The sequence below is a fragment of the Mesoplodon densirostris genome, chromosome 18, assembly GCF_025265405.1.
Source record: "Mesoplodon densirostris isolate mMesDen1 chromosome 18, mMesDen1 primary haplotype, whole genome shotgun sequence".
In the NCBI taxonomy this organism is placed as follows: Eukaryota; Metazoa; Chordata; class Mammalia; order Artiodactyla; family Ziphiidae; genus Mesoplodon; species Mesoplodon densirostris.
The window spans coordinates 38,714,615-38,731,077 of record NC_082678.1 but is presented as its reverse complement, the minus strand read 5'-3'; the positions used below and the strand labels follow the sequence as shown (position 1 = coordinate 38,731,077).

At 45.5% G+C, this 16,463-nt stretch overlaps 1 protein-coding gene and 1 long non-coding RNA gene across 3 annotated transcripts in view; one reads left to right on the top strand and one right to left on the bottom strand.

Moving 5' to 3' along the window:
- LOC132478074 (uncharacterized) overlaps positions 1 to 13,682 on the bottom strand; it is a 49,182-nt gene extending 35,500 nt beyond the window's left edge. The window contains exons 1-3 of one of the 2 annotated variants that reach the window (XR_009530361.1): positions 13,585 to 13,682; positions 13,227 to 13,305; positions 9,186 to 9,856 (exon numbers count right to left, since the gene is read on the bottom strand). This is a non-coding gene — a long non-coding RNA (uncharacterized LOC132478074). Of the gene's footprint in view, positions 1 to 9,185; positions 9,857 to 13,226; positions 13,306 to 13,584 lie in introns of those variants that run through there. The other variant, XR_009530362.1, reaches the window with a different exon arrangement.
- LOC132478073 (protoheme IX farnesyltransferase, mitochondrial) overlaps positions 13,210 to 16,463 on the top strand; it is a 112,138-nt gene continuing 108,884 nt past the window's right edge. Inside the window, 2 exon segments of the mRNA XM_060080831.1 lie at positions 13,210 to 13,722; positions 13,725 to 13,844. Coding sequence (XP_059936814.1) covers positions 13,242 to 13,722; positions 13,725 to 13,844 — 601 coding nt within the window. The 5' untranslated portion in view covers positions 13,210 to 13,241.

The window sequence follows — 16,463 nt, the reverse complement described above, 5'->3', positions numbered from 1 at the left end:
AATGGCTGCGATGGCCCTTCTATCTCCAAATCTCCCAGAGAACCTCTCTGCGACCCACTTGACCTGGAGATACACAGGAAAGGTCATTCTGGGATTTGTAGTTTAACACAGCCTGGTTGATAGAAAGCCATCATGTTTTGGATTTCTTTACACTTTCTCTTGTCTATACCACCTTATTTGGGACACCATTGTCAGCAACCAAAATGTAATTCCTAGCCAATACTGGACCCCTGTAAGTAAGTGTTGACCAATAGTTGAGCTAGATAATGAATAAGATGTGTGGATCCAGATGACTTCAACAGAGAATTTTCTTGTCTTGATAATATGTAAGACATCACTTTAAAAAACAAAAAAATAAATAACTTTTTTCTGAAAATCTTAAAGAAAACCATACTTTACTGAATCACTTTGTTGTACACATGAAACACTGTAAATCAACTATACCTCAATTTAAAAAAAGAAAAGCACACTTCAAAAAGGAAAAATTAAAAGGTCATGGACCTGACAGAAAAGAACAGAAGGCAGGCTGGGAAGGGATGTGGTTATCTAACTGGTCATGAAACTCCTGGCTAAGGGAAGTACAGGTTTGTAACCAAAACTCTGAAATGTTAGTTCCAGGATGAAAGAATACTATCACAGTGCCAAGTCTTTTTTAAAAATACGGCTGTTTTGTGTATGGCATAAACTTTTGCAACTTGAGCATCTATGATTTAAGTCTGCTATCATCCTGTTAATAGTTGTTCCTTGTAACTTCTGAATTATTTCCATACCACATGTGTCAGGTGGACCTTCAGGGACTGAGTTAAGCTTCAGGGCAGATTATTGGAGCAGGCAGGATGCTCTCCCAGGGGGAGCCTCAGATTGTCATGTGGATTTGAGAAGGTTTAGGCTAATCCAATAGGGAGCCCTGGAAGAGCCCCACATTGGGCAGAGATGGCCAAGCCCTAGATTCATCTCATGCTCAGTCATTGGTTGGGGGCCTTCTAGAAAGAATGTGGTCTCGGCTCAAAAGCTGAGTTGGATCTGGAAGGTTCTAGAGTCAGGGGCTGTGAGCTCCCTTGAAGTGGGATCTGAGCTGCCCACTTCCGTGTCCACTGCAAAAGCACAGTTACTAATAGACACACCCTTTCGACATGATAGAGGAACCCACTTCTCAAAGCCCAGCTGATAAGGAGAATACTTATTAGGGCAGAGTGACTTGCCTCAGGTCAGAAATTAATTGGAAAGAGCAGTTAAGAAATTAATTGACTTTCCGAAACTCACTGCTCTTGATTTGAGCTGGAAGGCCTTGCTGAGTTCACACAGACCTGAACCAGTTTGGAGAGCCTACTGACATCTGTCCACAGTGCTCCCTAGTTCCAAGTTCGGTGACTTTTCTTCCTGTTGCGCACACACCATCCAGATGATTCATGCGCTCACGTTTTCCCGGCTACTCCAGGTCCTGTCCTCCCAGCACCCCACCTCCCCTGACTCACTCCAACTTGTTTCACTTTGTAGGTCCAACCACCTGAGAAGTAGCTCCTCAGACATCACGTTTCCCTAACACCCTAGCTTCCCATCACAACGGATCTGCTCTGTTTTCGTTTCCTCGGTAGAAGGATGATGACTTAGGCTGAAAAGCTAATCGACACTGACTCATGAAAGCACACCAATCACCTTGTTTGCGTCTCTAGCACTGAACCCAAACAAGGGGTCAAGTAATGGGGGAATTTAAAAACATTTGTTCATGCCCATGTTGGTGAAATTTTGGACAAAATTGGTACGTATTTATCCTTTACAGTGAGAAGGCAGCAGCTCACACTAATGACAATGGCCAGTTACAGATTTTACTCTCAAAAGGTACTCATTCCTAAGTGGTGACTTCAGCAAGTGGACAACGGTTATTTATCAGCCTGTTCGGAAATTTTGATATTGTGAAGGACTTTCTCTTTCTATACTTTAGGTTTTCTACTCTAGATAGAGGAGTAGAAATAGTAATAAAATAACAATTAAAGACCTGCTAGATACAGAGAATGGTGCTTGTTACTTTAACTGCACCATGGGTTTAATGCAGTTGTCCTAAAAGCTATGTACTATGTTCCCATTTCACAGATGAGGATCAGAAAGTTTAAGTGGCCTAAGATCAACCAAGCAGCAAATTGTAATGGTCAAGCCTGCTTCAGGTCAGGTCTATCTGGCTCCCTAATCTTTTGCTCTATTCTCTCTCACCCCACAATTCACAAATTACATAGAAGAGTTTCTAAGACTTCCAACTTGAACTCCATAGCTGCTAGCATTTGCAGTGTCTAATAGTTGGGGTAGGACAGTGGTGGGATTATAAAGAAAATAAGATTGGCCATGTGTTGATGATTGCTGATGCAATTATATGTACCCCTATTTGGGGAGGGTCAACTCTCTGCTTTTTATATATTTGAGGTTTTCCATAATAAACAGAGGCTTATAGGACTGTTCATGTTCCATAAAGACATTCAATGGATACAAATGGCTCACCCCTAACTGGGACATTATGAGGGCTCCCCCCATCCCAACTGGCTACACACACACACAGAGTCACACACTTTAAAACATCTTCTAGCATGAGCAGTGCAGATGTGAATTAGTCCTCAAGGTGCAAAGCAGAAGTCTGGAGACCTTAGCATCTCCAACACGTACGGTGTAAGCAACCGAGCCTCCAGCACGCGTGAATCACAGCACTCGGCCCCATTCACCGTCTCAGTTCCTCTTCATTTGCTCAAGACCAGCCAAACCCAACCAGGGATCACCAGTGGAGAGATCTGCAAATGCAAACTGTGAGCAAATTCGGAGAAAGCCCTCGATTTAGCCGTGAATGATGGTGAGGAGATATAAATAAACATTGCTCTCAGCGCAGGTTCTGTCAATACCTCGGCGCCCCGCACGGACTCCTCCAAAGGTAAATGAGCGAGCGTTACTCATCCCTGGTGAGCTCCAAAAACCACCTGATGGGGCACACGCTGTACTTGGCTTAGCTTGTTTGCAAACCTCAGCCCTTGGAATAAAGCTACCAGAAAGTATGCAGCCAACTCTGAAATATGTGTTTTCAGGCAGCCATGAGGGCACAACAGTCATTCTCTTTTTTTGATCCACACGTCAGATCCTGGCAGTGGCCACTCTGGGAGTCTCACAGTTTTTTTTTTTTTCCCCTCCACCTTCTCCATTTTTTAATTTAGTGAGACACACTTATTGTAGAATACATATATTTTTAAATACAGAGAATGAAAAAGAATATTTTAAATTGCCTTAATTCTATCAACCAGAGGTGACTGCTGTTAATTTTGAACGTATGTTTCTAGAATTTTTTAAGACATATATAAACTCTGAAAAATTAAAATAGGAACATACTGTAGGTAGTTTGCTTTGTTCATTCAAATATAGCCTATGAACATTTTAATGCCTATAAACAAACTTTACAACAATATTTACAATGCCTGTGCATAAGGACATAAAACAATTTATTCAGTCAAAACATACTGGATATTTACCAAGAATTATTACTGAACATTTAGGTTGTTTTCAAACTTTTGCTCCTAAAACTGAGATTGGATGATGATTTTAATAATTATTTCTACAAATGTACTATTATTATTATTTATTAGAATAAATTCCTAGAAGTAGAATGCCCAGGTAGAAACTTTTGGAGACTTTAACAAACTGCCCTCCAGAGAGAGTGCAGTTGTCAGTATCCACACTGGCCTGATTCCAGAACCTCCACAGTTTCCAAAATCCATGGATGCTCAAGTCCCTTATATAAAATGGTGTAGTATTTGCATATGACCTATGCACATCTTACCATATACTTTAAATCATCTCTAGATTACTTCTAATACAAGGTAAATGCTATGTAAATAGTTGCTGGTGTGTAGCAAATTCAAGTTTTGCTTTTAGGAACTTTCTGGAATTTAAACAAATATATTTTCGATTTGAAGTTGGTTGGATCCATGGATGTGGAACCTGTGGATATGGAGGGCCAACTGGATATAAATGTATACTCCCCGTCACCCTGCACCCTAACAGCACCAATTATCACTTTTTTTAATCTTTGCCAATTCAGTAGGTAGAAGACTATACCAGTTTTTTCTGAATTTGTACTTTGACCCTAATGATATTGAAATTTTTATGTTTATCAAAAAAACCCATGTCTATTCATTCATATAATTTTGTGCATTTATCATTTATCTCTAGAGCTGTTCACATGTTAATAGTGGTACTCCCTTGTCTGTCATATGTGATGCAGTTGATTTCCTCATTTTTGATTGCCTTTTAGCTTGATCTGTTGTTTGGGACAGAGAAGTTTAAAATTTTTAGGTTAAAAGAAAAACGCATGCATCTTTATGGATCCTTTGACCTAAGTCACGCTGAGACAGTCCTTCCCAAGCTTTTATTTCCCTCTATTAACTCATTTAAACTTTTCAATCCATCTGAAATAGATTTTGGAGTTCAGTGTGAGGTACAGACTTAACATTCCTTCCAAGTGTTGATTCGGTGGCCCCTATGCTAAATGTTTCAGCTAAATATTCTTTTCCATACTTATTAAGGATGCTGCTCTTATCTAAATATGCTAAATGTGTATATACCCTTTGGTCTGTTCTTAGACTTGTCATTTTGTTCCAATGATCTTGTTATCTATTCTTGGGCAAGCACCACCAAATTATTTTAACTGGAGCTTCACAATACATTTAACACCTTGGTGGAGAGCCCTGCCTTATTCTACTTTACTTCCTAACTTTTCTTGGTTATTCTTGCTCATTTATTCTTCCTGAAGAACTCTGGGGTTATTTTATTAAGTACTGTGTCAGGATTATGTTACAGCCCTATATTATACTGGAGAGAATTAACATCATTACAATATTATCTCTCCTGATACAGAAGCATGGTATGCCTTTCATTTTATCCAAGTCTTTTATGTCCCTGTGGCAGAGTAATACCCGTATGTTTCATTGCTTACCTACATTTCTCAGATGCCCTTGCATTGCAGTTATGTTAGGGACATTTGATTAGTTCTGAGCAATGGATTGGGAGTATAAAAGACATTTGCCATTTTTGATGTGTACACGTGAGTCTCTTTCTTTGATAAGGTGGTGACCATACAGGACATATTGAGAATGGTGGAGCCACAACACAGAAGCAGCCTGGATCTTTGTGCTCGGAGGATGGCAGCCTTGACGAGTCACCCAGCTTGCATCAAGTTTTAAGTGAGCAAGAAGTAAACCCTTTTGTTGGAGTCAAGTCATTTAGATTTGAGGACTTGTTACCATTGTATAGTCCCTTAGGAAAGGTTGCAAATTTCTTATTCAGTGTGTCTTCGGATTGATACCTCTGTAGTTACTGGGATAGTGAAATTGTGATTTGATTTACCATAGTATTACTTCATACCATATAGAAGGTCCGTGTGCCTAGCAGGTGAGGAAGGGAACAGATATGGGGGAAGAACTTCACCATGGTGCCTCAAAGTCTCTGTACCTGATTGTCATTCTAGCTTACCCTTAGCTAGGGCTCTAGGGCAAAGGCTCCAGGGCAGCATTTCCCAACTCACACCCACTTCCTCAGTTTTAAGCCAACTTCACAGCTGCCCTTCTTTACTTAGTCCCGGAACTCATTCCAAGTATAAGTGTGATTGAACGCTTCAAGCGGCCTCTGTGTCTGTACCTGATACACTGGCTTCCAGATTCTGTTTGTCCTGGCTCCCAGCCCCTCTGGCTCTGAGTTTGGGGAGGGAGGTACTGGTTGAATTTTGCTAGGCGGCCCCTCCTCTTTCTTCATACATGAGTCTCACCCTTTATATGTCATGGATCGTAGACTGATGGGTTCTTTTCTCACTCTGGCCTCACCTGTACTCTAATTTGCAGAAATTCTCAGAAATTATAGCCAAATGGGCAAACCCTCAGTTTGAAATGCAGACTTGTTCTTTTTATAGAGAATTGGGGAGGGAGAAGTAATTAAATGTGCGAATGCAAACCATTATTTTAAACTAGTGGTCCTTTCATGGATATTTTCATGAGAACTTGGAAAGACTAAGTGGAAACCCAGATGTCAGCAGAGGGAATAAGTTATCTCCTTCCTTCTACCCTCTGTATGTGGAAGGAAGTAGCAACTGCAAAGACTGATTTTCCCACTGAAACTTTCCTGAGAAGATGGAAATGATTATGGTCAGTTTCAAATCATATTTCCCCCCCCAGTGGCATAAATCCTGAATGCTAGCCCGAACACATTTTCACTTGTCCTTCTTTAGGTTCCTGTGGGCTCCTGATTCTCAAACACCCATTCATGGGTGAGATCTTATCTACAGAAAAAGTTCTTCACTCCTCTGGGGTAAAATATATTAAATACAAATATTTTTTCCATAAAGCTAAACTATTCCATTTAAGTAGCTATCAGATTATATTCTTTTAATATTTTTGGCATTAAAATGATCAATCTTTTATGAAGCCATTACATGAACACTAGATGGTAGTTTGATTTGTTATAAATGCCTTTACACAGTTAAAAGCTGGCAATCCCTATGTTGGTTTCTAAATTATTATTATTATTATTATTATTTTGCGGTATGCGGGCCTCTCACTGTTGTGGCCTCTCCCGTTGCGGAGCACAGGCTCCGGACGCGCAGGCTCTGGACACGCAGGCTGAGCGGCCATGGCTCACGGGCCCAGCCGCTCCGCGGCATATGGGATCCTCCCAGACCGGGGCACGAACCCGTATCCCCTGCATCGGCAGGCGGACTCTCAACCACTTGCGCCACCAGGGAGGCCCTCTAAATTATTTTTGAGATTTTTTTCTGGTCTGTATAATCTCAAACCCTCTGAACCACTGGAATGTATCTTCAAATAGTTTTTCAACACGTGGAATATTTTCTGAGCCCTTGCATTTCTGAGAACACCCGCCTGTCCCACTGAAAGAGAAATTGCTGGGTATAAGGTTCTTAGCTCATAACTTTTTCCCCCTCAGAACACTGTGTGGAGTCACTTGGCATCTCTAACTGTTGCAGAGGAAATGTCGGAGACTCACCCAGAGTTTTGTTCTCTTGTAAATAAATTGTTACTGAACAGTTGCAAGATTTTTCTCCCCACTTATTTCACCTCCCCCTGCTTGAGGCACTGCAGCACAACGTCCCCGAGTGCCTTCCCGAGACAGGATATGTGGTGGCTGAAGGCCACGGGGCCAGATTCTAGCATCACCCAGGTTCAAATCCAGTCCTGCAGTTTACTAGCCATTGTATCCTTGGATAGTGTTATGGGTTGAATTGTGTCCCCTAGAAAGACACGTTGAAGTACCCCAGGATATGGGAATGTCAGCTTTGGAAATAGGATTTCTGCAGATGTAATCAAATTAAGATGAAGTCCTTAAGGTGGGCACTCATCCAATTAGACTCATGTCCTTAAAAGAGAGAAATTTGGACAGAGACACACACAGAGCATAGAATGCCTTGTGAAGACAGACACAGAAGGAAGACTGCCATGTGAAGACTGAGGGAGAGATGGGAGTCTGGCTGACACAGCCTGGGAACTGAATGCCTGAGTCTCTCAGAAGCTGGAAAAAGGCAGGAAGGATGCTCCATAGAGGCTTCCGAGGGACCATGGCCCTACTGATACCTTGATTTCAGACTTTAGGCTCCATAACTGGGGGACGCTACACAACTGTTGTCTTAAGCCGCCCAGTTTGTGGTACTTTGTTATTGCAGCCCTAGGTACCTAATACAGATTTCTCAGACTAGGAGCTTCGATTACTTTATCTATAAATGTGGATAATCGTCTGTTAGCTGTAAGGTTGTTGCAAAGGTGAAATGTGATTAGATGAGACAAGGTACATAAATTCTGGGACACAGGAAGAATCTAAGAAATAGAGGGGGTGTCTGTGCTGTTATCATCATCATGGCCGCCATCACCATCATCACCAGCACCATCTTCCTTGGGGACTCTTTCTCCTGGGAATGCTTTCTTTCTTTTTCTGTACTCTTGACATTTTACACAAAGCTTATGTGATTTTTTAAAAATAATAAAGTCATTTTGCTTAACTCTGGATTCCCAGGCCCACCCGCAAAGATTTTTGATTCAGTAGGTCTCCGGAATGAGTATTATTTGAAGGTGTCCAGACATGAACTCTCATTAAGTATTGAAAGTGCAATGTAATTGAAGTGGTGGACCTGGTATTAGTATTCCTGTTCTATATACCCAGAAACTGAGGTCAAAGGAAATTGAACCCAAGTCAGAAAACGCAAAATCAAGTAATTTTTTGAGGCCAGACTACAATAACTTCACTTGTTTGATGAAATGTGAAACTCTAGACTAGTATGAAAAAATGCCAGATAATGAGGACTCTATAATACATAAAATATGGGAGACGGCCCAATATTAGGATTAAGAACACATCTCTTGTAAATCAGGCAGGTTTAAATTCTAGTTGTGGTACTTACTTTCTAGCTATGTGAACTTGGAAAAATTATTTAATCTTTTAAAATCTTTTACGGTCTCAAGCTCTTCATCTGAAAATGGGAATGAAACACATCTGGGTTCTGGAGAAAAGTAAATGATGTCATGATAAAGCACTTAATGCACCGTAAATGCTAAAGAAATGGCATATTTTTGCAAATATGCATTGATACTTATTTCAAAAAAGAAATCAACATCTTCATTTCCTGTTATCAATTGTCTTAAAGGTACAAATGCAGGGAGAAAGAAGATCCATAGATGAGAACTAATAACTAATTTTAGAAAAGATCTGATGTTTATGCTTTCCTAGTAGCTTGCTAATTATTTTTGTTCTGAGAATAACCTTGCTGGGATTCTTCTTATTAATTTGCATTTAGCAAATCTCCTTGTACCTTGGAATTCTCTAGTTTTACAACACTGACAGGTCATTTACCAGAATATGTAAGAACGATTTTTAAGAGTTCCTGGTAGCTAATAGAAAAATGTGTTTAGGTGTTTAGGGATGTTCTTTATGGGTTACGATTTTCTCAACCAGTAGTGGCCAACAGGATTTGTTTCCTGCTACACTTGGAGCATTCCACCATACTCTTCACGAGGCTTCAAGATTCCAAGGAGGAGGAAACCAGAAAAGGGATACTTTCCTGATGTGGGGAAGCAGGACATTTTGACATCAGCAAAGGAACTGGGTGCATAGTAAACAGCCAAGCAACAAGACAAGAAGCTAGTCTGCACAAAACTGCATCTTGTATTTGTTTTATTTAAACCGTTGTGGGTTTATATCCTATTGGAAACAGCCACCATGTCAAGTTTGTGTTATTCTTGTTAGACACGGCCTGCGTTTCAGCGGTCTGGCGTGATCTGGGTTGCTTCTCCATGCCGTCTTCCTCAGCAAGCTCTGGTGCAGGTCACTCGGCTCCCTGGCCCCACCCCTCAATGTCCCATCAGGGACGCAAGAACCAGAAACCCAGAAAGTAGCTTAAGCAGAACAGTATGCTTATAGCAGTAAGTCTGCAGACAGATGTTCCAGGCTTGGAGCAGGGGCCCAACAAGTTCATCTAGAATCTGGGCTCTCTTTTTCCTACTCCGCCTTCCCCGGCATGTTTCTTCATCACTTCACAATTGTGAGACGGCTGCCTCAGTGCCAGGAATTCCACTTTCAGCCCTGCTTCCTGAGAATGAAAGGAAGGGAAAGGCCCAGAGCACCACCCTTTACACACCTTCAGTAGTGAATGAGGTTTTTCCTAGCAAACTTGTCTGCAGGTTTCTCCTTCTCTCTCTCTAGTCAGAACTGGGTCACATGGCCTCCCCGGCTGTCAGGAACTCTGGGCAACTGTGGCTGAGATCCCTCTGTTTGACTGGAGGCCATCGTGACTCACCTCCTGGGCTGCAGGTACTGCTTCCCTTAAAATCATGGCCTGTTGATTAATGAAGGTGAAAGGGTGCGGCAGTGAACAGAATTTGCTCGAGTGCATTTCCCTGCAGCTGTTTCATTTTCCTGCATTCCTGAACTTCGCCTTCCACTTACGATGTCACCAAGCTCCTGTATGGAGTCAGCCCTGGGGTGTAGAGCTGGAAAAGGTTACAGCTGAGGGGTAATGTCTGACTGGAGTGTACTTGGACCAGGATCCTTACTGGTCACCTTGGAGGAACTATTAAGAGATCTGAGGAATTGGTTTAGGTTATTCAAGCTCATAGGAGGCTGATTTGCAAACCCTAATCTGTACACTTACAGTGGAATGTCTATTCACCTAAGAACTCACAGCAGTTATCTGTCCTGGCTCCAAACTTACCCTGTATCCGGTGCCTGGTGGTGCTGGAGCTGGGAGTCTGCAAACCACACTCCTGCAGGCGCTCTCACCGCTTGGCTCTGCCAAGATGGGACAGCGATGCTGCAGGACGGGGAGGGCAGGGGTCCCTCCTCCCACATGCTTCCCGTCTGCCTGCAGCCCCTGGGCACCTCACTCCAGTGCTCCTTCACCCCAGCAGCAGCGGCTGAGGCCACGTACAGCTTTTCTAACACCTTAAGATCCAGCTTGGTCAGGTCCCCTGCAGAGATCACAGCATCAGTAGAGCAGTGCCTGTTCCTCTCGGTTTCCACACTGTAATAATCTTGACCTCATTCCCCATCATCCAGTTACAGAGGTGGTAGCTGCTTTCTGAAGCTGCTACCTCTGTGACACTTAAGAGTTCTTTTTAACCCTTTCGACTGCCTAATTAACACTAGTCTCCTGACCTGACTTGACCCAGCATCACCACCATGAAGCCATGGCCAAAGGCAGGGTCCTGAAATACTCCACGCTTCCCACACCTGATTTGCCTACTGTAGCAGTGGTCACCTTTGCTAAGCCTCCAGAGGAGGACAAGCGTGGGTAAAAGCCAGTTTATTATCACACTGAGGCTCTGGACACACACACTTATGTGAGAGCCCCAACGCTGGTGAGCAGAGCTACATCTAGTGGGAGCCCAGCTCACTGGAAGGAGCCTGAGCATCGGCCTTTTCACAGCAGGAGGGAGGCCTCCCTCAAGCAAGAAGCAGACCAGGCTTGTCTTGTCACCACCTACCCCCAACATCATGGGACCGGGGGAAGAACCCTGTCTTTCTATTGTTGAGTAAGTATGTCTTCATTTCTCCATCTAGGAGTGGAACTGCTGGGTCATATGACAGCCCTTTATTTAACTTTTTGAAAAACTGCCAAACTGTTTTCAAAGGCGGCTGCACCATTTTACATTCCCACCAGTAGCACATCAGGGTTCCAATTTGATTTTAAGTCTTATTTCTCTGAATGCTAATGCTTTTGACCACCTTTTCATGTACTTATTGGCCATTTGTATATCTTCTTTGGAAAAACTCTATTCAGATCTTTTGCCTATCCTTGGGCTCTGAAATCTATTTTGCTTTTAGATGGATAATTCTGTGCTAACTGATTACATCCTGCATACTAGGTTGGGATTTTGCCTAGAGGAAGCTATGTCTGTATCTATTGCAGTAAATTCATCAAGGCTTTGAGAGAGTTAGCATCCACTCAGAAGTCACATCAGACGGAATAAAATGCAGATTGGATTCTGTACAGACTCTCCAAGGAGAAACTTTATTTGAGATTCTGCTTTCAAATTCTGAAGCAAATCCACTATAGGACAAAGTGGGAGTTGAGGGCAACTTGGTTTTTAACTGAGTGCTAAGCCATTATCTAGGTAAATCGTGATAACATTAGTTTTTTTTCTTTTTTTTTGCCGTACGCGGGCCTCTCACTGCTGTGGCCTCTCCCATTGTGGAGCACAGGCTCCGGACGCGCAGGATCAGCGGCCATGGCTCATGGGCCCAGCCGCTCCGCGGCATGTGGGATCTTCCCGGACTGGGGCACAAACCCGCGTCCCCTGCACCGGCAGGCGGACTCTCAACCACTGCGCCACCAGGGAAGCCCACCTATGATGCTTTAAAAAGAAAATGACGTCCGTTCCATCCATTCCCCACCCTTTCTAATTTAATAGGTCTGGAGGTGGCTCAGGCATCTGTAATTTTTAAAGCCCTACGGGTGATGCTGACAGACAGCCAAGGTTGAAATTCTCTGTGTTTTACAAATCACAGAGGCTGAGACTCTTCAAGACGCTTGGGTGAATAAGGCCGTAAGGCACGGTGGAAATCACGTGGTAACAGGTATCAGGGGTTCTGGTCTTGGTCTGGAACTCAGCAGCTAGGTGACTTTGGGCAGATAAAACTCTTTGAGCCTTAACTTGTTATTCAAAAGAGGTTACCCTGGGGCTTCCCTGGTGGCGCAGTGGTTGAGAGTCCGCCTGCCGGTGCAGGGGACACGGGTTCGTGCCCCGGTCGGGGAGGATCCCGCATGCCGCGAAGCGGCTGGGCCCGTGAGCCACGGCCGCTGAGCCTGCGCGTCCGGAGCCTGTGCTCCGCAATAAGAGAGGCCACGACAGTGAGAGGCCCACGTCCCGCAAAAAAAAAAAAAAAAAAAAAAAAAAAAAAAAGTTATCTTTTCCTGTGGATGTCAACACCGAACGTTTCTAAAAAGCACATGGAAAATTACAAGGCGTTTTGAAAACTTTTAACGTAGTATTTAACGCTGTTTACCTCTTCAGGGAATATCCTTTCCCTTCCTTGTACGCAGGAAAAATCCACTGCTCCTCCAACTGAGTACCAAGTTTAAATCTCCGAAGCCTTCCCTGACCAACCACACAGAACTGCTACCTCACCTGGGTTTCTGCAGCACTTTCTACATCAGCCCCATCACACTGACCTTGCTAACTGACAACCCCTCTCGCCTCACTGGTACCGTGTCAGCTCTCACACAGACAGGGGGTCTCATTCTTTTCGGTACCCCCGTGCCCGGCAATGCTAGCCGAGATGACCCACATGACCACCTATCACCTTATCATTGAAGACAGACAAATTACCCTCCTAGAACCCAGTTAGCTATTTCTTCTCTTTCAAAAGCCGAATCTTTTCCCTTCAGTGCACTGTTAGTTGCGGAACTCCAACACCAAAACCGGAAAAAAGGAGGAGCGCTGAAACCTGCCCTCTTAATCAGACACGAATGATAACTTATCAGTTCTTGGCCGTGACAGGAGTCTGGCTGGGTACCCACTGCAGAGACATCATTTAATTCTCTCAACCATCTTATGGGACATACGCTATTATGATCCCCGTCGCACAGCGACATAACCGAGGTTCAGGGGACTTAGGTCATTTGCTCAAAAGGTCAGGAGACCAGGAGGTGGAGCCAGGAATACAGAGGTCACTCCAGAGCCCGGAATCTTAAACTCTGCACGCACCTTCCTCGTCCCGAGATGCTCCTGACGACTCCTCGGCGTGGCTCAGGGGCCAGGAGCCCGCGTGCGTCGCTCCCCGCATCTGACAGCGAATATGGTAAAGCTGTAACTGATGGGGCTGGAAGCTAGGGGCACAGTCCCCAGAACCATTTCCTCCCGGCGCCTCGGCGGCCCAAAAGGATCCAGGAGGTAACTGCAAGCGGCCCGCAAGCAGCCCGAGGCCGGCCCTGCCCAAGCGCCAGGCCCCTCGGGTCCGGCCAGGGATGCCGGCCTCGGGGCGGGAGGCGCGAGTCCGCCGTCGCGCGCGGCCTTTCCTCGGAAGCCTCCGCCGCCCAGCGCTCCTCGCGCCCCGCGAAGGTACCTCAGTTCCCGGGCCCTAGGCCCAGCGCGCTCCGGCCGAGCGGCCACTCAACACCCCTCAGGCCACAGGCCACCACTTCCGCGTCCCGCCCGCCGGAAGTGACGAACCGGAAGCTCCCGCTTGTCTCACGGGGGGCGGGGAAAGAAGATGGCGGCACCCAGCAGCCGGTGAGGAGAGAGGACGCGGGGACCCCGGGGGTTCGCCGGACTCGTGCGTGATGGCCGCATCCCCGCATACTCTCTCTTCGCGCGTCATGACAGGTACTGTGCCCGTTCTCGGCCACCACTCTGGGGGAATTTTCTTTTCTTTGCCACGTGTGACGCCATGGTTCCGTCTGCCTGCAACCTTGGGAGCCCTTGGCGAGGTCGGCGGGGCACCAGTGCGGGAAGTGACTTTTGGAGTAGCCTGACGTGAAGAGGCCACGGAGCTAGGGTCTAGTCTTGCACTGGGGCCCCGGTGGTCTGCACCGTCTCCATCTCCTCCTCCCCCCGGGGCGGTGGGCGCGATGTCTGATGCTTCTTTCAGTTTTCAGAGACTGGAGGCTGCGGGAGACAGGACGGAGTAGAACCTGGGGGCTCCACGAGCCTCTTGGCTTATTAGAGTCTTAGGTCCTAGCCATTTGTAAGTTACTCGTACGTCCCGCTTGTAAGGACCGGGCAAGTGCTTTTCTCCCCCACCCCCCAACCCGGAAGCCTTGTTCCAGGATAAAGCGTCATGATGGCGATGATAAAGATGATGACCACCTCGGACAGCGGGCCATAACCACCCCCTGACCCCCAGACTTTTGTCTTTCTCTATTAGCGTGGTCCCTGATATAATCCCTCCACGCCAAGGACCTGTCACAGCTATATGTTGAAAGTGGGATGCACTTGCCTGCCCCTTGGCTCGGTCTCAGCTCAAATGTTACCTGTTTAGAGAGGCCTGGCCACCCTATCTAAGGGGAGCCCCCCGCCCCTCTCTTCTTGCATCACCCTGTTTCTTTCATGATGGTTAGCACAGTCTGTAGTTGTTTGTTTATAACCGGTGTATTACGTGTTTCTCCGAACTAGAAGATTGAACCTTGTGCAGGCAGGGACAGTATCTCTCTGGTTCACCTCTGTGTCCCCAGTGCCCGACACAGTACCGGGGGTACATTGTTGGTGCTGAATAATTACGTGTGAATGAATGAAATTTCTCTTGATGGAGTTATTAAACTGGAGGTTGGGAACTGTTTTGCCCCCCTCTCCCCTGTAGTTTAGGATGATAACTCATGGGTGACGAATGTGTTGCTGGTGGCCCATGTTGGAGGTGGACTCCCTTTGGGCCTATAAAATGAGGCAGTTCAACTAGATGATCTCAAAGGTCTCTTCTGGTTCAAAAGGAGGGCAGCAGGGTGAGAAGTGGGAGTGTGTATAGATGAAACAAGATTGGCAGAGGTTTGGTAGTTGTTGAAGCTGGGGGCTCATTGCGTTCTTCTGCTATTGCGTATGACTGGGATTTTCCATAATGATATATTTTATTTAAAGGGTCTGTAGTTCTTTTTGAATTTCTTTGTTGCCTTCTCCCATCCCCGACTGTGCATGTTTGATCCCTACCCTAGACACTTATTCTCAGAGAGCTCATCCTTTCTTAGTGCTTGAATTATCACCTCTGTAGGGAGGTTTTTCCAGTGTGCATTCCTCAAGATTGGCTGCTTTTCTGCCTTTCAGTTCTGTATTTTCAGCTTCCTATAGGACAAGTCTGCCTGACTACTTAGAATTCCCCAGTTCAGTAAGTGGGCTGCATATGGTCCACATGGTTTGTTGCTGGACCCGTCTTTTTTTTTTTTTTTTTTTTTTTTTTTTTGCGGTACGTGGGCCTCTCACTGCTGTGGCCTCTCCCGTTGCGGAGCACAGGCTCCGGACGCGCAGGCCCAGCGGCCATGGCTCACGGGCCCAGCCGCTCCGCGGCACGTGGGATCTTTCCGGACCGGGGCACGAACCCGCGTCCCCTGCATCGGCAGGCGAACTCCCAACCACTGTGCCACCAGGGAAGCCCTGGACCCGTCTTTTTGATGCAGGTATGGGGGGAATTAACAGACAGCTTAGCTTCCTGAAGCTATGAACATAATTGCCAAAAGATCTACTAGTAAGTGGTCTGTGCAACCTGCTATGATCCACTTGGAAGATCCACTGTAAGAGCTTGATATGGAAGCAGCATGGGGGGAAGGTGGCAGAAGGGTATATAGGGACTGTATCAGGTATCTAGTGGTCATGCCTGACTGTTCTTCTAAAGCTTCAAAGAATTTTATAGCCATTAAAAACTTTTCAGGACCTTTCAGCTTCTTATCTGTGCACTTCATTTTTTAAAAAAATAAATAAATTTATTTATTTATTTATTTTTGGCTGCGTTGGGTCTTCGTTGCTGCGCACGGGCTTTCTCTAGTTGTAGTGAGCGGGGGCTACTCTTCGTTGCAGTGTGCGGGCTTCTCATTGCGGTGGCTTCTCTTGTTGCGGAGCACAGGCTCTAAGGCGCGCAGGGTTCAGTAGTTGTGGCACGTGGGCTCAGTAGTTGTGGCACGTGGGCTCAGTAGTTGTGGCGCACAGGCTTTGTTGCTCCGTGGCATGTGGGATCTTCCCGGACCAGGGCTCGAACCCGTGTGCCCTGCATTGGCAGGCGGATTCTTAGCCACTGCACCACCAGGGAAGTCGTGTGCACTTCATTTTAAAAGCCCTACAATCATGGCTCAGTGTTGATGGTGAATAGTGGATATGATCATATGTTTACAGATTTTTAATGCATCTATTATAAGCCATGTGTATCTTCAAACCTACAGTTGTTTACATGGGACCAAAATGTCTTCAAATTTCTGGGCACTGATTCATAGAGATATGACGTGTTTTGCCTAAATGAAGTGGTTT